The sequence below is a fragment of the Nerophis lumbriciformis genome, linkage group LG04 (genome assembly GCF_033978685.3).
Source record: "Nerophis lumbriciformis linkage group LG04, RoL_Nlum_v2.1, whole genome shotgun sequence".
NCBI classification, from domain to species: Eukaryota; Metazoa; Chordata; class Actinopteri; order Syngnathiformes; family Syngnathidae; genus Nerophis; species Nerophis lumbriciformis.
The window spans coordinates 51,427,501-51,453,120 of NC_084551.2; the positions used below are offsets into that span (position 1 = coordinate 51,427,501).

Below are 25,620 nucleotides of genomic sequence, written 5' to 3' on the forward strand. Positions count from 1 at the left end.
AATTTTCCTATTTAATTAATTACTTTTTAATAAACCTAATATGGCAGCACTGCATGAATTTATTTGATCCGTCAAATTCATCCGTTATCTGTGAAAAACGCTTTATAAATTAAATGTATTTACTTACAATTTACTTAAGTAAATCATTTAATTATAAAGTTATTTAATAAAAAAATCTAATTATTTCACCGTTTAAATATTTGAATCACCAATTTTATAAAAACATATATATAATTGAAAAAGTATGTACTTATTTCACGATTTAATAGAATTTTAAATTTTTTCCATGATTTAATAATTTCACTATTTAGTAACTTTTTAATGAACCTATTGTGGCAGCACTGCATGAATTCAGGACGCTCTTAAAATGTAAGCTTTTTCTCACGACATTAAGTCATTTTGCTCTTTTTCTTGCATTTTTACTTGTTTTGTTTCATTTTTTTTTTCCCCCCAACAATATACTGCGGGCCAACAAAACTCGAGTTGCGGGCCGTAAATGGCCATCCGGGCCAACACTTTGGACACACCTGATCAAATTCAAGTATTGCCGAATACAACACAACATAAACACCTCCAACTGTTATCTTTCATTATCAAGGGCTCATGTGTTTCTAAAGAAGTGGCACACCTGGGAGTGCAAGCACGCACCTGGTCGAAGGAGAAGCTGGCCACTTGGCAGTCACACGGCAAACTGACCAGGTGAGACCGGAAACGATCTGTTGGCAAGAAGGGTTTGAGGATGAGAAGCCGCGTCCAAGATTGACGCACACATTTTGTAGTGATGGGCAAATGAAGCCTCAAGTGAATGTGTTGCACACTCACTGGCTGTACTGACACTGCACTGATGCTGTGTTGTCTTGGCACCATCTGCTGGATTACTGCAGTCACTACATTTGAACCCTCGCTACGCATTTGTGTATTCTCCGAATTGCAAAATGCATGCATGCTCTTTAAAAAACAACAACTAATAACCTTAGAAATACAAATTCAAGTGTATTTTGTGAGGTGGGAGGAGCTTGATTAAGTACCTTACTAACTTTTCGAAAGCATGTTTAAAAAACCCCATCACAATCAAAGTTTTAGACAGAAAACCTTACTGACTTTTTGATGGTTATATCTTTAGTAAGTATTGTTATGTGGGATGTTCCAAATAAGTGTTTGATGAGCATTCCTCAACTTTATCAGTATTTATTGCCACCTTTCCCAACTTCTTTGTCACGTGTTGCTGGCATCAAATTCTAAAGTTAATGATTATTTGCAACAAAAAAAAAAGTTTATCAGTTTGAACATCAGATATTGTCTTTGTAGCATATTCAACTGAATATGGGTTGAAAATGATTTGCAAATATTCCGTTTATATTTACATCTAACACAATTTCCCAACTCATATGGAAACGGGGTTTGTATACAAATTAGGCTGATGACGTATGGATGAGAGGTAGAGTGATACCATGTAAATAAACCCACAATAACGGGTCATACTTCTTTTACCAAAGTGTAAGTCAATGAAAAACAAAGCAATAATACACAAAATGATAGGAATTCAAAAACAAAGGACCTAGTTTTTACTAGGATCAAAACACCACGCACTCAACAGTGTGTGCAAGCTGTAAAATAGCGTGTGATTTAGCAAGACTGCGTGTGCAATTGTAAAGTGGTGCCGACCGCCTTATTTAAATGAGGATTTTGCGTGTACTATATAAAAAAAGGCATAATGTTTAAAAAAACATGACATAAAATCAAACTAACTGCAGTTACGGTAATACAAACTTAATGATCTACAGGGTACACTAATTAATGATGAAAATTATATCTATGTTAGAATAATCATGTATATATATTATCACACAACTTTAGTATGCTTGAAGTCCGTCGCCATAGTTATTAGCTATTGTGCTCAAGCTACATTTTTTCTATCTGTGTAAGGACAAAACTTCCTGTCTGAGGGGTGGCCTCAGCCGCAGATGTTATCTTTGTTTTAGCCCGCTAACAGCTAAGGACTTCAAAGACCTCAACAAAGATAAAATAATAGCACGCAGACGAAGCAGAAACAAGGCAATATATAGCTGTACCTTAGAGCATAGGAGACTGTGTCTAAGTGTGCAGCTCCAAGCGTTCTCCTCATGAGCTAAATTGAACTCTGTCTCTGCATGATTCTTTGCTTCTTGTCTGATTAATAAATGTCATCAGTGTTTGAACCTTTGTTAGTTTATTATTCTTCGGTCAATGGTCAACAAAATAAACAAACAGTTGCACATTCATAGATTGAAAATGAAAATGAAAATGTTGCAGACCGAAAGGGTTTAGGCTGAAGTTGAACACTTATAGCGCCTAACCCTATAAACAATGTCAAGTACAAGATGAACTTCCGAAAATTATGAAATGTCCTTTGTACAACATATTATAAATACACATTATACACAATATGAACATTGTTCAATTATATACACAGTAAAGGCATGTGAAATATCCTTATACGCGTATTAAACCTTTGTACCAATTTATATACGATATACAAACAATTATACTTCCATTATTATTTATATCCCACATTTAGTATTTTAATTAACATTGATCATAGTATTAACTACTGTGTTGATTCAAGAGTGATATATTTTTCCAAGACATTGGTCTTAAAGTGTTTTTTAAATGTGTGAATGGAACTGGAACATTTGAAGGAATCATCCAAGCTGTTCCACAGTTGAACCCCCCTGACAGAAACACATCTACTTTTTAAGCTTGTTCTTATCTTAGCTTTCTGGAAGACAGCTGAACCTCTGAGGTCATAGGTATTCTCTCTGGGTTTGAACCTCTCCTGTAGACACCGAGGCAGCATGTGGTTATGAGCTTTGTACGTCACAATAGCAGTGTTGAGGTCAACAAGATCATGCAGTTTTAAGGTTTTTAATTTAATAAACAGAGCATTGGTATGGTCATGATAATCTGCATAATTTACAATTCTAATCGCTTTCTTTTGAAGTAAGAATATAGAGTTGTTTGTTTTGTAATTGTTACCCCAGATTTCAACACAATAATTAAGATAAGGGAGTACGAAAGAATTATATAACATATTAAGAGCCTTTTGATTTACGGAGTTTTTGATTTTATGTAACATAGCAATATTTTTTGCCATCTTTGTCTTAAGTATATTTATGTACAGTTTCCAATTTAATTTATCATCAATGTAGATTCCCAAAAATTTTGTTGAATACACCCTTTCTATCTCCATATCATCAATTCTTATATGACACTGTATGTTATTTTTCCTATTTCCAAAAATTATATATTTTGTTTTATTTAGGTTGATTGACAGTTTATTGGCATCAAACCATTGCTTTAGTATATGGAGTTCGCTCTCTACAGTCTCTAAGAGTTGGCCAAGGTCTTGCCCAGAACAGTACAGACTTGTATCGTCAGCAAAGAGAATACAATTGAGTTTTTTAAAGATTTTGCAGATATCATTAATATACAATAAAAACAATTTTGGTCCCAGTACAGAACCTTGGGGCACTCCATGTGTTATAATCTTTTTATCTGAATCTACATTGTTCATATGCACATACTGTTCTCTACCACCAAGATAACTTTTCAACCAATCATGAGCAAGACCTCTAAAACCATACCTCTGCATTTTGTTTAAAAGTAATGTGTGATCGATGGTGTCAAAGGCCTTGCTCAGGTCAATAAAAACGCCAACAGCAAACTCCCTCTTATCAATTGCAGTGGTTACCTCCTCAACTAGTTCCATCACTGCCATGGAAGTGGACCTGTTTGCTCGAAAACCGTATTGGTGTTCACTTAGCAAGTGATGCTTGTCAATAAAACTGTCTAATCTTGACACAAATAATTTTTCAAGGACTTTTGAAAATTGTGAGAGTAGAGAAATAGGCCTATAGTTGGTGAACTGATGCTTATCTCCACTTTTGAAGATGGGAATAACTTTTGCCGTTTTCATTTTCTTTGGGAAAACTCCTTTTATAAAAGAAATATTACATATATAAGTGAGGGGAACAGCTATAAAATCAACAATTTCTTTGATCAGAGAAAAGTCCAAGTCAGAGCAGTCTGTTGACTTCTTGTTTTTCTGAGAATTTACAATTTCTGTGATTTCACTTTCATAAACGGGGGAAATAAAAAACGATTCTAAGTTCCTTTGAATGGTTTGTTCATTAAATTTGACACTGTTTTCAGGTTGTGCAATTTCATTTGCTAAATTAGGTCCAACATTCACAAAGAAGGTGTTAAAAGCATCCGTTATTTCCTTAGGGTCATTTATAGTTTGATTATTTTCTATGAAATAGCTTGGATGTTCATTATTTTTCATGTTTTTTTTAATGATACCATTTAAAACTTTCCACGTACCCTGGATGGTATTTTTATGACAATCTACCTGTGATTAATCACGATTAATTTTGAGGTAACTATGAACAAACTGTTGCGATGAGGTGGCGACTTGTCCACGGTGTACTTGTTCCACCTACCTCCCGAATGCAGCTGAGATAGGCTCCAGCGACCCCGAAAGAGATAAGCGGTGGAAAAATGGATGGATGGATGAACAAACTGCGATTAATCGTGATGAAATATTTTAATCGTTTGACAGCCAACTTACAGTAATACAAATTTGAAAATGATCTATAGGGTACACTTATTAATGATGAAAATTATATCTATCTGCAAGTAATCACAATTAATTTTGAGTTAAAAATGAACACTGCGATTAATCGCGATTAAAATATTTTAATCGTTTGACAGCCCAGTTACGGTAATAAAAACTTGAAAATGATCTATAAGGTACACTTATTAATGATAAATTATATCGATCTGCAAATAATCACAATTCATTTTTAGTTAAAAATGAACACTGCGATTAATCGCAATTAAATATTTTAATCGTTTGACAGCCCAGTTACGGTAATAAAAATCTGAAAATGATCCATAGGGTCCACTTATTAATGATGGAAATTATATCTAGTGGAAGAATGGCCGTGCGCGACCCGAGGGTCCCTGGTTCAATCCCCACCTAGTACCAACCTCGTCATGTCCGTTGTGTCCTGAGCAAGACACTTCACCCTTGCTCCTGATGGGTGCTGGTTAGCGCCTTGCATGGCAGCTCCCTCCATCAGTGTGTGAATGGGTAAATGTGGAAGTAGTGTCAAAGCGCTTTGAGTACCTTGAAGGTAGAAAAGCGCTATACAAGTACAACCCATTTATCATTTATTTATCTATAGAGTACACTTATTAACGATGAAAATTATATCTACCTGGAAATAATCCCAATTAATTTTGAGTAAAAAATGAACACTGCGATTAATCGCGATTAAATATTTTAGTCGTTTGACAGCCCATATACGGTAATAAAAACTTGAACATGATCTATAAGGTACACTTATTAATGATAAATTATATCGATCTGCAAATAATCACAATTAATTTTTAGTTAAAAATGAACACTGCGATTAATCGCAATTAAATATTTTAATCGTTTGACAGCCCAGTTACGGTAATAAAAATCTGAAAATGATCCATAGGGTCCACTTATTAATGATGGAAATTATATCTATCTGCGATGAATTATGAGTTAACTATGAACAAATTGCGATTAATCGTGATTAAATATTTGAATCGTTTGACAGCCCAGTTATGGTAATATAAACTTAAATCATCTATAAGGTCCACTTATTAATGATGAACAATTATATCTATCTGCGAATAATTTTTAGTTAACTATGAACAAATTGCGATTAATCGTGATTAAATATTTTAATCATTTGACAGCCCAGTTACGGTAATAAAAACTTGAAAATGATCTATAGGGTACACTTATTAATGATGAAAATTATATCTATCTGCGATTAATTGTTAGTTAACTATGAACAAATTTTGATTAATCGTGATTAAAATTTTTAATCGTTTGACAGCCCAGTTACGGTAATATAAACTTAAATTATCTATAAAGTCCACTTATCAATGATGACAAATGATATCTATCTGCGATTCATTTTGAGTTAACTATGAACAAATTGCGATTAATCGTGATTAAATATTTTAACAGTTTGACAGCCCAGTTATGGTAATACAAACTTGAAAATTATCTATATGGTACACTTATTAATGATGAAAATTATATCTATCTGCAAGTGATCACAATTAATTTTGAGTTAAAAATGAACACTGCGATAAATTGCGATGAAATATTTTAATCGTTTGACAGCCCAGTTACGGTAATTAAAACTTGAAAATGATCTATAGGGTAACATTTATTAATGATGGAAATGGTATCTATCTGCAAATAATCACAATTAATTTTAAGTTAAAAATTAACACTGCGATTAATCGCGATTAAATATTTTAATCGTTTGAAAGCCCAGTTATGGTAATACAAACTTGAAAATTATCTATATGGTACACTTATTAATGATGAAAATTATATCTATCTGCAAGTGATCACAATTAATTTTGAGTTAAAAATGAACACTGCGATAAATTGCGATGAAATATTTTAATCGTTTGACAGCCCAGTTACGGTAATTAAAACTTGAAAATGATCTATAGGGTAACATTTATTAATGATGGAAATGGTATCTATCTGCAAATAATCACAATTAATTTTAAGTTAAAAATTAACACTGCGATTAATCGCGATTAAATATTTTAATCGTTTGAAAGCCCAGTTACGGTAATACAAACTTGAAAATTATCTATATGGTACACTTATTAATGATGAAAATTATATCTATCTGCAAGTAATCACAATTAATTTTGGGTTAAAAATGAACACTGCGATTAATTGCGATGAAATATTTTAATCATTTGACAGCCCAGTTACGGTAATAAAAACTTGAAAATGATCTATAGGGTAACACTTATTAATGATGGAAATGATATCTATCTGCGATGAATTTTGAGTTAACTATGAACAAATTGCGATTAATCGTGATTAAATATTTGAGTCGTTTGACAGCCCAGTTACGGTAATATAAACTTAAATTATCTATAAGGTCCACTTATTAATGATGAAAAATGATATCTATCTGCCATTACTTTTGAGTTAACTATTAACAAATTGCGATTAATCGTGATTAAATATTTCAATAATTTGACAGCCCAGTTACGGTAGTAAAAACTTGAAGATGATCTATACGGTACACTTACTAATGATGAAAATTATATATATCTGCAAGCAATCAATTAATTTTGAGTTAACTATGAACAAATTGCGATTAATCGTAATTAAATATTTTAATCGTTTGACAGCCCAGTTACGGTAATACAAACTTGAAAATTATCTATAGGGTACACTTATTAATGATGAAAATTATATCTATCTGCGATGAATTTATAGATCATTTAAGTTTATATTATCGTAACTGGGCTGTCAAACGATTAAAATATTTAATCACGATTAATCACAATTTGTTCATAGTTAACTCAAAATTAATCGCAGATAGATATAATTGTCATCATTAATAAGTGTACCCTATTAATCATTTTCATATTTTTATTACTGTAACTGGGCTGTCAAACGATTAAAATATTTAATCGTGATTAATCGCAGTGTTCATTTTTAACTCAAAATTAATTGTGATTATTTGCAGATAATTATAATTTTCATTATTAATATCTGCAAAATTAATTGAGATTATTTGCAGATAATTATAATTTTCATTAATAATATCTGCAAATAATCACAATTAATTTTGAGTTAAAAATGAACACTGCGATTAATCACGATTAAATATTTTAATCGTTTGACAGCCCAGTTACGGTAATAAAAACTTGAAAATGATCCATAGGGTAACACTTATTAATGATGGAAATTATATCGATCTGCAAATAATCACAATTAATTTTGAGTTAAAAATGAACACTGCGATCGTTTGACAGCCCTAATTTCTAGTAATGCTGGTTACTGCAATGCGGTACACAACATTTTTAAATTGAGATGAAACTTTACATTGATCTGACTTTGCAAGTGGTAATCAAGAGTTGGCATAGGTGGAAAGTTGCGTGGTACACTGCAAAAAGTCAGTGTTCAGAAACAACAACAATTACAAAAATGAGGGGTATTTTATTTGAACTAAGCAAAATTATCTGCCATTAGAACAAGAAAATTTGGCTTGTCAAGACTTTCCAAAACAAGTAAAATTAGCTAACCTCAATGAACCCAAAAATACCTTAAAATAAGTATATTCTCACTAATAACAAGTGCACTTTTCTTGGTAGAAAAAAAACATTTTTGCTCAATCCCCAAAGGGAATAAGCGGTAGGAAATGGATGGATGGATGGATGTTGAAAAATATTTTTAAATAAGTAAATGCTAGTGCCATTATCTTGACATAATGATATGCGCTCGGCATCATGATTTTTTTTTCATGCTTGAAGTACGAAATCATTTGTTGGAGCCAAAATTCCTTATTTGTTTATATTGTTTTTATTTTATTTTCTCTAATTGATTGTTGGGTTCAGCATGTTTACTTTCCTTTTCGGCAGATTGCTCCGCCCACTTCCTGTTAAGAACCAGGAAGTGTTGACAGGGAGGGGACTGTTGCTATGGTGCGGTTACCATGGTAGCCTCCTTAAATTGGGTTCAGGTGTGAGCATGGGAGGGCGATTGGAGGACAAACAGTTTTCGACCGTGTCGTGTCGTGTCGTGTCGTGTCGTGTCGTGACAATGCTATTATAATGTGCCATTCAAAGTTAGCATACTTTGTTATACAACTTACATTTGATTTAATTTAGATAGCTTGTAATAAAGGGATTGTCATATCCAAACACAGTTCTACAGTACTGGACATTCTATCATTTACACGCGTCAAACTGGTCAACACAGTCGCCCTCGGTACCAGCCCAAAGGTAAGGGCTGTACATCATTACTTTGAAAAAGTAGTTTTATACTTGTGAGTAGAGATGTCCGACAATGGCTTTTTTGCCGATATCCGATATTCCGATATTGTCCAGCTCTTAATTACCGATTCCGATATCAACCGATACCGATATATACAGTCGTGGAATTAACACATTATTATGCCTCATTTTGTTGTGATGCCCCGCTGGATGCATTAAACAATGTAACAAGGTTTTCCAAAATAAATCAACTCAAGTTATGGAAAAAAAAAATGCCAACATGGCACTGCCATATTTATTATTGAAGTCACAAAGTGCATTATTTTTTTCAACATTCCTCAAAACAGCAGCTTGGAATTTGGGACATGCTCTCCCTGAGAGAGCATGAGGAGGTTGAGGTGGGCGGGGTTGGTGGGGGAAGAGTTAGTGCTGCAAGGGATTCTGGGTATTTGTTCTGTTGTGTTACGGTGCGGATGTTCTCCCGAAATGTGTTTGTCATTCTTGTTTGGTGTGGGTTCACAGTGTGGCGCTTATTTGTAACAGTGTTAAAGTTGTTCATACGGCCACCCTCAGTGTGACCTGTATGGCTGTTGACCCAAGTATGCATGCATTCACTTGTGTGTGTGTAAAAGCCGTAGATATTATGTGACTGGGCCGGCACGCAAAGGCAGTGCCTTTAAGGTTTATTGGCGCTCTGTACTTCTCCCTACGTCCGTGTACACAGCGGCGTTTTTAAAAGTCATACATTTGACTTTTTTAACCGATACCGATAATATCGGCAGTCCGATATTATCGGACATCTCTATTTGTGAGTGTTGATGACACAGCTTTGCATCAGTTGATATTCTAGTTTCAAGCATGTTTTACTCAATATAGGTCATCAAATCTCAGCTACAAGCTGTAATATCTTACTGAGATCATTTAGGACCAAAACACTTAAAACAAGTAAAACACTCTAACATAAAATCTGCGTAGTGAGAAGAATTATCTTATCAGACAGAAAATAAGCAAATATCACCCTTATTTGAGATATTTCATCTTACTTAGATTTCAGTTTTTACAGTGTACCTTTAAGGATCTGAAGCCTCGTCAGGAAAGTCACAAACTCGTCGTACTCGATCTTTCCCCGGCTGCTGTATTCCAGCCACAGCGTCTGGAAGGTGTCCTCATCCAAGTAAAATTCTGTGAGAGGGACACCAAAAAAGGTCGACAACATCATGAGAAGACGGCGTTCCACAAGGGTCACTACTTAAGCAAATCACAACATTATACACCTTTTTTTTAAAGGAAGAACTTGCCTCGCGCAGCCACGGCCTTCATCATTTGAGCGCGCCTGACAGAAGGTGGCGTCTCCCTCTCGTAGCTCTCCACATATTCCCTCCTGGTGACGGCCACGTAGTGCTCCAGTTTGAAGAACTCCACCACGTCCAGGTCTCCGGACTTGTCTGCCTGAGGGTCTCGGCTTAGGTAAGTCAAAGCAGGTCCGTGCCTCGAAATAATGACCAAACGTAAATATGCCTCATCATTTTATATTAGAACCGGCCCGCAGGCCACAGCCGCATGCTGCTGTTTTGCATGCACCAATACTCCATCAGTGTTGGTGCTAGGAATTTTCAAAGTGAGGTACCAGGGACCCCATCAAGCCATAAAAATGGGGTCCCACTTTTTTGTAAGCGTTGATAGGAAACAAATGATAAATGTATGCATTATCCTGTTATATCGCACTTTCTATATTGTGTTTTGGGAAAAAGGTTGTCCGAAACATTACTTAATTCATAAAAAAAACAAAAAACTAAATAGTTGTTGTTTCCGGATGAGGAGATGCTGCTTTGTTATTGATCGAAGTAAAGTCTGAACGTCATTAAAACAGTTAGCGCCATCTTTTGACACTTCTTCCACTCCCGTCCTTGCACGCTACACCGCTACAACAAAGATGACGGGGAGAAGACGCTGCCGAAAAGTGAGCCACGTAAATAACACCGCCCACAAAAAAGCGCATCCGGAAGCGACTGTCAGAAAGCGACTTGAAGATGATCTGTAAAACATCATGTATGCAACATTTTGACCAAAGAACCACCATTACATGTTATGTAGACCACAAGGAAGTCTTTTACATTTAGAAAAAATAAATAAAAAATGACTCCTTTATTGCGCCTTATAATCCGGTGCGCCTTATTTCAGAAAAATTGTATGTAAATTATCAAAAAACTTTCCGTTCTCTGAGTTCCCGGTGAACGGATGAAAGGTGTCTTTGTTGCACCAAGCCAAAGGCTTGGAAAATTCCATTGTGTACGATGGAAGGAGACGGGAGGGGGGTTATCTATTGTGATCCAGGACTAGCCCAAGCCCGAGGCATCTTTTTCTTTTGTGTTAATATGACGGAAAACAACGGCTGTTTAGAAACAGCTGTTGTTGTGTAAACAGGGAATATCCAAATAAAAGAGGAGACGTTAACCTTTTTTCGTCAGAGTGTGCTGGAAACTGTCCAAGAGTACAGACCAGACGTTTCTCCTCAAAATGAGCCAAATTTAATTCTGTCTCTGTTTATTTCCTTGCTTCTTGTCTCGTTTAATAGATGAACCTGACACCTTATATATGAAAAAAGATCAAAAATAGACCATTCATCGACAGTGCGCCTTATAATCCGGTAACTAAAATACGGTAATTCATAAACTGGCAAATATAGGACACAGTAAAGGATACATCAGCAAGTTTCACCAGCATGCGGGCCGTCCTGAGACTCAGCACTGCGTTTGGGAGGATAAACAAGAGGGAGAGTGTTAGAAAAAAAAAAGGGTGCGAGTGGTGGTGTCCAAAGTTGTAACCGACGTTTGCCACGAACAGAGAAGCCTCCAGCCTGCAGCTTGGCCAGAACTTGGTCAGCGTTCAGCATCTGGTGGCGGAACACACAAGACTTGTGAGGGAACTCAAACCTCCATCCTGGTAGCAAAATAATACAAACCCCGTTTCCATATGAGTTGGGAAATTGTGTTAGATGTAAATATAAACGGAATACAATGATTTGCAAATCCTTTTCAACCCATATTCAGTTGAATATGCTACAAAGACAACATATTTGATGTTCAAACTCATAAACTTTTTTTTTTTTTGCAAATAATCATTAACTTTAGAATTTGATGCCAGCAACAGGTGACAAAAAAGCTGGGAAAGGTGGCAATAAATACTGATAAAGTTGAGGAATGCTCATCAAACACTTATTTGGAACATCCCACAGGTGAACAGGCAAATTGGGAACAGATGGGTGCCATGATTGGGTATAAAAGTAGATTCCATGAAATGCTCAGCCATTCACAAACAAGGATGGGGCGAGGGTCACCACTTTGTCAACAAACGCGTGAGCAAATTGTTGAACAGTTTAAGAAAAAACCTTTCTCAACCAGTTATTGCAAGGAATTTAGGGATTTCACCATCTACGGTCCGTAATATCATCAAAGGGTTCAGAGAATCTGGAGAAATCACTGCACGTAAGCAGCTAAGCCTGTGACCTTCGATCCCTCAGGCTGTACTGCATCAACAAGCGACATCAGTGTGTAAAGGATATCACCACATGGGCTCAGGAACACTTCAGAAACCCGCTGTCAGTAACTGCAGTTGGTCGCTACATCTGTAAGTGCAAGTTAAAACTCTCCTATGCAAGGCGAAAACCGTTTATCAACAACACCCAGAAACGCCGTCGGCTTTGCTGGGCCTGAGCTCATCTAAGATGGACTGATACAAAGTGGAAAAGTGTTCTGTGGTCTGACGAGTCCACGTTTCAAATTGTTTTTGGAAACTGTGGACGTCGTGTCCTCCGGACCAAAGAGGAAAAGAACCATCCGGATTGTTATAGGCGCAAAGTTGAAAAGCCAGCATCTGTGATGGTATGGGGGTGTATTAGTGCCCAAGACATGGGTAACTTACACATCTGTGAAGGCACCATTAATGCTGAAAGGTACATACAGGTTTTGGAGCAACATATGTTGCCATCCAAGCAACGTTACCATGGACGCCCCTGCTTATTTCAGCAAGACAATGCCGAGCCACGTGTTACATCAACGTGGCTTCATAGTAAAAGAGTGCGGGTACTAGACTGGCCTGCCTGTAGTCCAGACCTGTCTCCCATTGAAAATGTGTGGCGCATTATGAAGCCTAAAATAGCACAACAGAGACCCCCGGACTGTTGAACAACTTAAGCTGTACATCAAGCAAGAATGGGAAAGAATTCCACCTGAGAAGCTTCAAAAATGTGTCTCCTCAGTTCCCAAACGTTTACGGAGTGTTGTTAAAAGGAAAGGCCATGTAACACAGTGGTGAACATGCCCTTTCCCAACTACTTTGGCACGTGTTGCAGCCATGAAATTCTAAGTTAATTATTATTTGCACAAAAAAAAAAAAAGTTTATGAGTTTGAACATCAAATATGTTGTCTTTGTAGCATATTCAACTGAATATGGGTTGAAAATGATTTGCAAATCTTTGTATTCCGTTTATATTTACATCTAACTAAATTTCCCAACTCATATGGAAACGATTTAATTGAATGGTTTTTTATTTAATGTTTTCATGATTTAATATTTTCACTATTTATTTTTATTATGAACACATGTGGCAGAACTTCATGAATTCATTTGATCCGTCAAATTCATCCGTTATCTGTGAAAAACGCTTTATAAATAAAATGTATTCACTTAAGTCAATCATTAAATTATATAATTAATTATTTAATTAAAAATATATAATTATTTCACAGTTTAAATCAATCAATCAATGTTTATTTATATAGCCCTAAATCACAAGTGTCTCAAAGGGCTGCACAAGCCACAACGACATCCTCGGTACAAAGCCCACATAAGGGCAAGGAAAAACTCACCCCAGTGGGACGTCGATGAAATATTTGAATCATCAATTTTATAACTAAATATTAAACTAAAAATATGCATTCATTTCACGATTCAATTGAATATTTCTTTTTTTTGCCATAATTTAATAATTTCCCTATTTAATTAATAATTTTTTATGAACACATGTGGCAGCACTGCATGAATTTATTTGATTCGTCCAATTACTCCGTTATCTGTGAAAAATGCTTTATAAATAAAATGTATTTACTTACAATTTACTTAGGTCAATCATTTATTTACATAATATTTTTAATAAAAAATATATAATTATTTCGCCATTTACTTCACGATTTAATATAACTTTTCCTTTTTTTTTTTTGCCATGATTTAATCATTTCCTTATTTAATTAATCATTTTTTATTAACCTAATGTGGCAGGACTTCATGAATTCATTTGATCCGCCATATTCATCCGTTATCTGTGAAAAACACTTTATAAATAAAATGTATTTACTTAAAATTTACATAAGTCAATCATTTAATTATATAACTATTTTATTTAAAACATATAATTATTTCACCGTATAAATATTTGAATCACCAATTTTATAACTAAATATTGTATGAAAAAATATGTATTTACTTCACGATTTAATATAATTTTTCCTTTTTTTCCGCCATGATTAAATAATTTCCCTATTCAATTAATAATTTTTTATGAACACATGTGGCAGCACTGCATGAATTTATTTGATCCGTCAAATTCATCCGTTAAAATGTATTTACTTAAGTCAATCATTTAATTATATAATTTTTAAATTAAAAATCTATAATTATTTCACTGTTTAAATATTTGAATCACCAATTTTATAACTAAATATTAAATGGAAAAATATGCATTTACTTCACGATTTAATATAATTTTTCCTTCTTCTTTTTGCCATGATTTAATGATTTCCCTGTTTAATTAATCATTTTTTATTAACCTAATGTGGCAGGATTTCATGAATTCATTTCATCCGCCATATTCATCCGTTATCTGTGAAAAACACTTCATAAATAAAATGTATTTACTTAAAATTTACATAAGTCAATCATTTAATTATATAAATATTTAATTAAAAACATATAATTATTTAACTGTTTAAATATTTGAATCACCAATTTTATAACTAAATATTATATGAAAAAATATGTATTTACTTCACGATTTAATATCATTTTTCCTTTTTTTCTGCCATGATTGAATAATTTCCCTATTTAATTAATCATTTTTTATGAAGACATGTGGCAGCACTGCATGAATTTATTTGTTCCGTCAAATTCATCCTTTATCTGTGAAAAATTCTTTATAAATAAAATGTATTTACTTAAGTCAATCATTTAATTGTATAATTTTTTTATTAAAAATATATAATTATTTCACTATTTAAATATTTGAATCACCAATTTTATAACAAAATATTAAATGTAGAAATATGTATTTACTTCACGATTTAATATCATTTTTCCTTTTTTTTCCCGCCATGATTTAATAATTTCCCAATTTAATTAATAATTTTTTATGAACACATGTGGCAGGACTTCATGAATTAATTTGATCCGTCAAATTCATCCTTTATCTGTGAAAAATGCTTTATAAATGAAATGCATTTACTTAAGTCAATCATTTAATTGTATAATTTTTTAATTAAAAATATATAATTATTTCACTATTTAAATATTTGAATTACCAATTTCATAACAAAATATTAAATAAAATATGTATTTATTTCACGATTTAATAGAATTTTTATTTTTTTATTCTTTCCATGATTTAATAATTTAACTATTCAATGATTTACTTTTTAATGAACCGAATGTGGCAGTACTGCATGAATTCATGCAGATCCGAAAACCTGATTGGTTACCCGGCACTTCCGCTTCTACCATAGAGGGGGGCGTGGCCTGTGAGTGTGTTGTTTGCATTCACCTCCGGCCTGATGTCGTCCTGCGGAAGAAGAAGAAGAAGAAGAAGAAGATGAAACAGGAAGTTGAAAGCAGGAAGCAGACACGACAGCGGCGTTGGACCTACAGTGACGCACATGTCCCGCGGGAAGGCGTCGCAGTTCAGCTCGGCCGGCCACGAGATGCCGAAATGGCTCATGGCGCCCTCGCAGTCCCTTTGGGCCTTGTGGCAGAAGGACTTGCAGGGCCGCCACATCCGGCCCGCCACGCACTGAGGGGCGTAGGCCATGCACAGGAAGCGGCGGATGTTGGCCGAGCAAGCAGTTTGTACCATCAGGTTGAAGAAGGACATCCTGAGGGCGGCTTCTCGCTGGCTGGCGTGGCCCAGCTGGTTGGGCATGATGGTCTGGTTGTAGGACAGACCCTGGCACATTTGGATGGTAAGGGGCTCGCAGGTGCCGCCAGTGGACACGGCGTGCTGCGGTTACACACAAGAACACGTCTGATTCGCGATTCACAGAAACAGATTCTGTCTACAACGCCTGACGTATCATAAGTGATACATAAGTTTTAGAGCTCTGAACGTCTTCAGAGTCATTTGCTTTTTTCTTAAAAAGCCTGCTGTATCATATCAGACGCATGCAAGCTGCATATATACGTACTGTATATACAAACCCCGTTTCCATATGAGTTGGGAAATTGTGTTAGATGTAAATATAAACGGAATACAATGATTTGCAAATCCTTTTCAACCCATATTCAGTTGAATATGCTACAAAGACAACATATTTGATGTTCAAACTGATAAACGTTTTTTTTTTGCAAATAATCATTAACTTTAGAATTTGATGCCAGCAACACGTGACAAAGAAGTTGGGAAAGGTGGCAATAAATACTGATAAAGTTAAAGAATGCTCATCAAACACTTATTTGGAACATCCCACAGGTGAACATGCAAATTGGGAACAGGTGGGTGCCATGATTGGGTATAAAAGTAGATTCCATGAAATGCTCAGTCATTCACAAACAAGGATGGGGCGAGGGTCACCACTTTGTCAACAAATGCGTGAGAAAATTGTTGAACAGTTTAAGAAAAACCTTTCTCAACCAGCTATTGCAAGGAATTTAGGGGTTTTACCATCTACGGTCCGTAATACCATCAAAGGGTTCAGAGAATCTGGAGAAATCACTGCACGTAAGCAGCTAAGCCCGTGACCTTCGATCCCTCAGGCTGTACTGCATCAACAAGCGACATCAGTGTGTAAAGGATATCACCACATGGGATCAGGAACACTTCAGAAACCCACTGTCAGTAACTACAGTTGGTCGCTACATCTGTAAGTGCAAGTTAAAACTCTCCTAGGCAAGGCGAAAACCGTTTATCAACAACACCCAGAAACGCCGTCGGCTTCGCTGGGCCTGAGCTCATCTAAGATGGACTGATACAAAGTGGAAAAGTGTTCTGTAGTCTGACGAGTCCACGTTTCAAATTGTTTTTGGAAACCGTGGACGTCGTGTCCTCCGGACCAAAGAGGAAAAGAACCATCCGAATTGTTATAGGCGCAAAGTTGAAAAGCCAGCATCTGTGATGGTATGGGGGTGTATTAGTGCCCAAGACATGGGTAACTTACACATCTGTGAAGGTGCCATTAATGCTGAAAGGTACATACAGGTTTTGGAGCAACATATGTTGCCATCCAAGCAACGTTACCATGGACGCCCCTGCTTATTTCAGCAAGACAATGCCAAGCCACGTGTTACATCAACGTGGCTTCATAGTAAAAGAGTGCGGGTAGTAGACTGGCCTGCCTGTAGTCTAGACCTGTCTCCCATTGAAAATGTGTGGCGCATTATGAAACCTAAAATAGCACAACGGAGACCCCCGGACTGTTGAACAACTTAAGCTGTACATCAAGCAAGAATGGGAAAGAATTCCACCTGAGAAGCTTCAAAAATGTGTCTCCTCAGTTCCCAAACGTTTACTGAGTGTTGTTAAAAGGAAAGGCCATGTAACACAGTGGTGAACATGCCCTTTCCCAAATACTTTGGCACATGTTGCAGCCATGAAATTCTAAGTTAATTATTATTTGCATAAAAAAAATAAAGTTTATGAGTTTGAACATCAAATATCTTGTCTTTGTAGCATATTCAACTGAATATGGGTTGAAAAGGATTTGCAAATCATTGTATTCCGTTTATATTTACATCTAACACAATTTCACAACTCATATGGAAACGGGGTTTGTATATACATGTATATGTACATATATATATATATATATATATATATATATATATATATATATATATATATATACGGTATATATATATATATATACCTCTCGACCAAGTTTTTTTAGCCCAATGCGGCTCCCAGGGCAAAAAGCTTGGACACTCCTGCTTTTAAAGGGTTAAAACTCACGTGTTGGCACGACTCCGTGGTGAAGACGGTACACTCGAGCGCTAGCGGCCAGCTGAAGCCAAACTGCTTCAACACCTGCTCGCAGCTGGAGCGCACCTGCTCACACTGGGTCCTGCAGGGCGGCTTGGCTTTCCCCGCCACGCACTCGGGAGTGAAGACGGAGCACAGGAAGGGCTTGAGGTGGGGGGAGCACTCCACGTTGGCCAGAACATAGAAAGAGTTCAGGTGCAGGCCAGCGTCCTCCTGAGTGTTGTGGCCTAGAACGTTGGGCATGATGGTCTGGTTGTACGCCAGGCCTTTGCACATGGGAACTGTTATGCTCTGGCACGCCCATGCTGGCGTCACACTGAAACTGCCACCGCTATCCTGCGTGGGAACGAGCAGAAACCAACAATCACAACGCTCATTATTGTGATATGCCACCTTATCTAACCAAAGACAGTCAAAATTAGTGATGTGCGGGATGATACTGAAATATCAATACCGCTGATACCAGATATTTATGCTGTGATATCGATTCTCAAATGAATCATCGATACTTTTGATACTCATTCAGATAGTGTGTCTAATTAACAGGAAAACAGTGTAAAAAAGTAACTTGTGAATGAGTGTCAAAGTTGAGTAGTGTTTACATGTTCGGTATTTTCACGTTAACATATTCATGTAACTGAATTGTGAATTACTTTTTATGCTAATGGTCGTTCTTAATAATACATTTATTTCAATGCTTTATTATTATGACCCGAACAGCGGGGCAAACAGTGCCAGGGCAATGTTGAAATTGATGGGTTTTTTCTTCTTCTATACTGAGGGTGTCCAAACTTTTTCCACAAAGGGCCGCACACTGACGAGTCAAAGCATGCAGGGGCCGTTTTGATATTTTATTTTGTAAAATTAAAAAAATAAATAAATAAATAAAACAGACATATAATTTTACATACAAAACAATGTGTCTGCTTCGTATTAATTATTAGTATTAACATTAGCTACCATAATTACTTATTATGCTTACGTTTTTACTGTTGTTCTTTTGTCTGATTTTATTAGGACAATATGCCACAGGCCAAAAAAACTCAAACTGCGGTCCGCAAATGGCCCCCGGGCCACACTTTGGACACCATTTTGAGGTCCTTAACCTGCACGAAAAGTCCCCATATCTTGTAGGCGCGTCATTTATTTGTCATATATTTTCCGGGGTCCCAAAAATTACATTTCAAAATTGGCTCTCGAGGCCCCTACTACAAGTTTCACGTATCGACACAAAAATGGCACGAGAGGTCTATCATGACGAGATGCACATTTAAGTCTCAGGACTTTATTATTATTATGACCCGAACAGCGGGGCAAACAGTGCCAGGGCAATGTTGAAATTGCTGTTTTTTTTCTTCTTCTATACCGGGGGTGTCCAAACTTTTTCCACAAAGGGCCGCACACTGACGAGTCAAAGCATGCGGGGGCCGTTTTGATATTTTATTTTGTAAAAAAAAAAAATAATAATAATAATAAAACAGACTTATAAATTTACATACAAAACAATGAGTCTGCTTTGTATTAATTATTAGGATTAACATTAGCTACCATATTTACTTATTATGCTTACGTTTTTACTGTTGTTCTTTTGTCTCATTTTATTTCGACAATATGCCGCGGGCCAAAAAAACTCGAGCTGCGGTCCGCAAATGGCCCCCGGGCCACACTTTGGACACCATTTTGAGGCCCTTAACCTGCACGAAAAGTCCCCATATCTTGCAGGCGCGTCATTTATTTGTCATATATTTTCCGGGTTCCCAAAAATTACATTTCAAAATTGGCTCTCTAGGCCCCTACTACAAGTTTCACGTATCGACACAAAAATGGCACGAGAGGTCTATCATGATGAGATGCACATTTAAGTCTCAGGACTTTATTATTGTTATGACCCAAACAGCGGGGCAAAAAGTGCCAGGGTAATGTTGAAATTGCTGTTTTTTTTCTTCTTCTATACCGGGGGTGTCCAAACTTTTTCCACAAAGGGCCACGCACTGACGAGTCAAAGCATGCCGTTTTGATATTTTATTTTGTAAAAAATTTAAAAAAATAAATAAATAAAACAGACATATAAATGTACATACAAAACAATGTGTCTGCTTCGTATTAATTATTAGTATTAACATTAGCTACCATATTTTCTTATTATGCTTACGTTTTTACTGTTGTTCTTTTGTCTGATTTTATTTCGACAATATGCCGCGGGCCAAAAAAACTCGAGCTGCGGTCTGCAAATGGCCCCCGGGCCACACTTTGGACACCATTTTGAGGCCCTTAACCTGCACGAAAAGTCCCCATATCTTGCAGGCGCGTCATTTATTTGTCTTATATTTTCCGGGGTCCCAGAAATTACATTTCAAAATTGGCTCTCGAGGCCCCTACTACAAGTTTCACGTATCGACACAAAAATGGCACGAGGGGTCTATCATGACGAGATGCACATTTAAGTCTCAGGACTTTATTATTGTTATGACCCGAACAGCGGGGCAAACAGTGCCAGGGCAATGTTGAAATTGCTGGTTTTTTTCTTCTTCTATACCGGGGGTGTCCAAACTTTTTCCACAAAGGGCCACGCACTGACGAGTTAAAGCATGCGGGGGCCGTTTTGATATTTTATTTTGTAAAAAAAATAAATAATAATAATAATAAAACAGACTTATAAATTTACATACAAAACAATGAGTCTGCTTTGTATTAATTATTAGGATTAACATTAGCTACCATATTTACTTATTATGCTTACGTTTTTACTGTTGTTCTTTTGTCTGATTTTATTTCGACAATATGCCGCGGGCCAAAAAAACTCGAGCTGCGGTCCGCAAATGGCCCCCGGGCCACACTTTGGACACCATTTTGAGGCCCTTAACCTGCACGAAAAGTCCCCATATCTTGCAGGCGCGTCATTTATTTGTCATATATTTTCCGGGTTCCCAAAAATTACATTTCAAAATTGGCTCTCTAGGCCCCTACTACAAGTTTCACGTATCGACACAAAAATGGCACGAGAGGTCTATCATGATGAGATGCACATTTAAGTCTCAGGACTTTATTATTGTTATGACCCAAACAGCGGGGCAAAAAGTGCCAGGGTAATGTTGAAATTGCTGGTTTTTTTCTTCTTCTATACCGGGGGTGTCCAAACGTTTTCCACAAAGGGCCACGCACTGACGAGTCAAAGCATGCGGGGGCCGTTTTGATATTTTATTTTGTAAAAAATTTAAAAAAATAAAACAGACATATAAATGTACATACAAAACAATGTGTCTGCTTCGTATTAATTATTAGTATTAACATTAGCTACCATATTTTCTTATTATGCTTACGTTTTTACTGTTGTTCTTTTGTCTGATTTTATTTCGACAATATGCCGCGGGCCAAAAAAACTCGAGCTGCGGTCCGCAAATGGCCCCCGGGCCACACTTTGGACACCATTTTGAGGCCCTTAACCTGCACGAAAAGTCCCCATATCTTGCAGGCGCGTCATTTATTTGTCTTATATTTTCCGGGGTCCCAAAAATTACATTTCAAAATTGGCTCTCGAGGCCCCTACTACAAGTTTCACGTATCGACACAAAAATGGCACGAGGGGTCTATCATGACGAGATGCACATTTAAGTCTCAGGACTTTATTATTGTTATGACCCGAACAGCGGGGCAAACAGTGCCAGGGCAATGTTGAAATTGCTGGTTTTTTTCTTCTTCTATACCGGGGGTGTCCAAACTTTTTCCACAAAGGGCCACGCACTGACGAGTTAAAACATGCGGGGGCCGTTTTGATATTTTATTTTGAAAAAAAAAAAAAAAAAGGGTGTGCTTCGTATTAATTATTAGTATTAACATTAGCTACCATATTTACTTATTATGCTTACGTTTTTACTGTTGTTCTTTTGTCTGATTTTATTTCGACAATATGCCGCGGGCCAAAATAACTCGAGCTGCGGTCCGCAAATGGCCCCCGGGCCACACTTTGGACACCATTTTGAGGCCCTTAACCTGCATGAAAAGTCCCCATATCTTATTTGTCATATATTTTCGGGGGTCCCAAAAATTACATTTCAAAATTGGCTCTCTAGGCCCCTACTACAAGTTTCACTTATCGACACAAAAATGGCACGAGAGGTCTATCGTGACGAGATGCACATTTAAGTCTCAGGACTTTATTATTGTTATGACCCGAACAGCGGGGCAAACAGTGCCAGGGCAATGTTGAAATTGCTGTTTTTTTTCCTTCTTCTATACCGGGGGTGTCCAAACTTTTTCCACAAAGGTCCACGCACTGATGAGTCAAAGCATGCGGGGGCCGTTTTGATATTTTATTTTGTAAAAAAATAAAATAATAATAAAATAAATAAAACAGACATATAAATTTACATACAAAACAATGTGTCTGCTTCGTATTAATTATTAGTATTAAAATTAGCTACCATTATTTACTTATTATGCTTACGTTTTTACTGTTCTTTTGTCTGCTTTTATTTTGACAATATGCCGCGGGCCAAAAAAACTCAAGCTGCGGTCCGCAAATGGCCCCCGGGCCACACTTTGGACACCTTTTTGAGGCCCTTAACCTGCACGAAAAGTCCCCATATCTTGCAGGCGCGTCATTTATTTGTCATATATTTTCGGGGGTCCCAAAAATTACATTTCAAAATTGGCTCTCTAGGTCCCTACTACAAGTTTCTCGTATCGACACAAAAATGTCACGAGAGGTCTATCATGACGAGATGCACATTTAAGTCTCAGGACTTTATTATTGTTATGACCCGAACAGCGGGGCAAACAGTGCCAGGGCAATGTTGAAATTGCTGGTTTTTTTCTTCTTCTATACAGGAGGTGTCCAAACTTTTTCCACAAAGGGCCGCACACTGACGAGTCAAAGCATGCCGGGGCCGTTTTGATATTTTATTTTGTAAAAAATTTAAAAAAAATTAAAATAAAACAGACATATAAATTTACATACAAAACAAACAATAGTCTGCTTCGTATTAATTATTAGTATTATCATTGGCTACCATATTTACTTATTATGCTTACGTTTTTACTGTTGTTCTTTTCAAATCAAATCAAATCAACTTTATTTTTGTCTGATTTTATTTCGCAATATGCCGGGGGCCAAAAAAACTCGAGCTGCGGTCCGCAAATGGCCCCCGGGCCACACTTTGGACACCATTTTGAGGCCCTTAACCTGCACGAAAAGTCCCCATATCTTGCAGGCGCGTCATTTATTTGTCATATATTTTCGGGGGTCCCAAAAATTACATTTCAAAATTGGCTCTATAGGCCCCTACTACAAGTTTCACGTATCAACACAAAAATGGCACGAGAGGTCTATTATAACGAGATGCACATTTAAGTCTCAGGACTTTATTATTATTATGACCCGAACAGCGGGGCAAACAGTGCCAGGATGATTTTGAAATTGCTGGGTTTTTTCTTCTTCATACCGGGGGTGTCCAAACTTTTTCCACAAAGGGCCACGCACTGACGAGTCAAAGCATGCGGGGGCCGTTTTGATATTTTATTTTGTAAAAATAAAAAAATAAAAATAAAACAGACATATAAATTGTATGTACAAAACAATGTGTCTGCTTTGTATTAATTATTAGTATTAAAATTAGCTACCATATTTACTTATTATGCTTACGTTTTTACTGTTGTTCTTTTGTCTGATTTTATTTCGACAATATGCCGCGGGCCAAAAAAGTCGAACTGCGAACCGCAAATGGCCCCCGGGCCACACTTTGGACACCATTTTGAGGCCCTTAACCTGCACGAAAAGTCCCCATATCTTGCAGGCGCGTCATTTATTTGTCATATATTTTCCGGGGTCCCAAAAATTACATTTCAAAATCTCTCTAGGCCCCTACTACAAGTTTCACGTATCGACACAAAAATGGCTGGAGAGAAAATGAACAGGGGCGAAAAAAAAGGGGTCGTACTTTAACGAACTCCTGCTAGGGACTTTCGCCAAATGAGTCGCGGTTAGAAACACAAATACTACACATAGAGGCGATAATAAACTGCGATGCAATTTTTCCTACGCCATAAGATGTGGGCGTGGCATGGCGCCAAACTTTGCTCCGATGGTTTTTGGCCACTTTTCGACTCAAAAATGGGGTCGTACTTTAATAAACTCTTCCTAGGAACTTTGGCCAAATGAGTCGCTATTGAAATTACAGTTACTACACATAAAGGTGATAAATAAATTGCAAACTAATTTTTCCTATGCCATAAGATGTGGGCGTGGCATGGCGCCAAACTTTGCTCCGATGGTTTTTGGCCATTTTTCGGAGAAAAACGGGGGTTGTAGTTTGATAAGATACCCCTAGGGACTTTGGCCAAATGTGTCGTGGTTAAAACTACAAATATTACACAAAGAGGTGACGGTAAATTGTGCACACTTTTTTCCTACGTCATAAGATGTGGGTGTGGCATGGCGCCAAACTTTGCTTTGATGGTTTTTGGCCATTTTTTGGGGAAACAACGGGGGTTGTAGTTTGACAAGCTACCCCTAGGGACTTTGGCCAAATGTGTTGAGGTTAAAATTACAGATACTTCACATAGAGTCGATGATAAACTACGAAGCATTTTTGCCTACGATATAAAATGTGGGCGTGGCATGGTGCTAAACTTTGCTCCGATGGTTTTTGGCCATTTTTCGGGGAAAAACAGGGGTTGTAGTTTGACAAGCTACCCATAGGGACTTTGGCCAAATGAGTCGCGGATAAAATTACAGATACTACACATAAAGGCAATGATAAACTGCTAAGCAATTTTTCCTACATCATAAAATGTGGGTTTGGCATGGCGCCAAACTTTGCTCCCATGGTTTTTGGCCATTTTTCGGGGAAAAACGAGGGTTGTAGTTTGACAAGCTACCCCTAGGGACTTTGGTCAAATGTGTCGCGGTTAAAATCACAGATACTTCACATAGAGTCGATGATAAACTACTAAGCAATTTTTCCTACGTCATAAAATATGGGCGTGGCATTGCGCCAAACTTTGGTCCCATGGTTTTTGGCCATTTTTCGGGGAAAAACAGGGGTTGTAGTTTGACAAGCTACCCCTAGGGACTTTTGCGAAATGAGTCGCGGATAAAATTACAGATACTACATATAGAGGTGACAGTAAATTGTAAACACATTTTTCCTACGTCATAAAATGTGGGCGTGGCATGGCGCCAAACATGACATGACTTTTTGGGCATTTTTCGACTCAAAAAAAGGGGTTGTATTTTAATGAGCTCTTCTTAGGGACTTCGGCCAAATGAGTTGCGGTTAAAATCACAGATACTACATTTAGAGGCGATGATAAATTGCGAAGCAATTTTGCCTACGCCATAGCACGTGGGCGTGGCATGGCGCCAAACATAGCTCCGATGGTTTTTGGCCATTTATCGACTAAAAAAAGGGGTCGTACTTTAATGAACTCTTCCTAGGGACTTTAGCCAAATATGTCACGGTTAAAATCACAGATACTACAAATAGAGGTGATGATAAACTGCGAAGCAATTTTGCCTACGCCATAAGATGTGGGCGTG

General features: G+C 36.9%; 1 protein-coding gene across 2 annotated transcripts in view; it reads right to left on the reverse strand.

Moving 5' to 3' along the window:
• LOC133603677 (uncharacterized) overlaps positions 1–25,620 on the reverse strand; it is a 33,338-nt gene that overhangs the window by 1,558 nt on the left and 6,160 nt on the right. For both annotated transcript variants that reach the window (XM_072913054.1, XM_072913053.1), the window contains exons 3-10: positions 18,054–18,419; positions 15,759–16,109; positions 15,657–15,674; positions 11,674–11,737; positions 11,548–11,591; positions 10,143–10,293; positions 9,913–10,026; positions 649–716 (exon numbers count right to left, since the gene is read on the reverse strand). In XM_072913054.1, the coding sequence (XP_072769155.1) occupies positions 649–716; positions 9,913–10,026; positions 10,143–10,293; positions 11,548–11,591; positions 11,674–11,737; positions 15,657–15,674; positions 15,759–16,109; positions 18,054–18,419 (1,176 nt within the window). The remainder of the gene's footprint in view (positions 1–648; positions 717–9,912; positions 10,027–10,142; positions 10,294–11,547; positions 11,592–11,673; positions 11,738–15,656; positions 15,675–15,758; positions 16,110–18,053; positions 18,420–25,620) is intronic.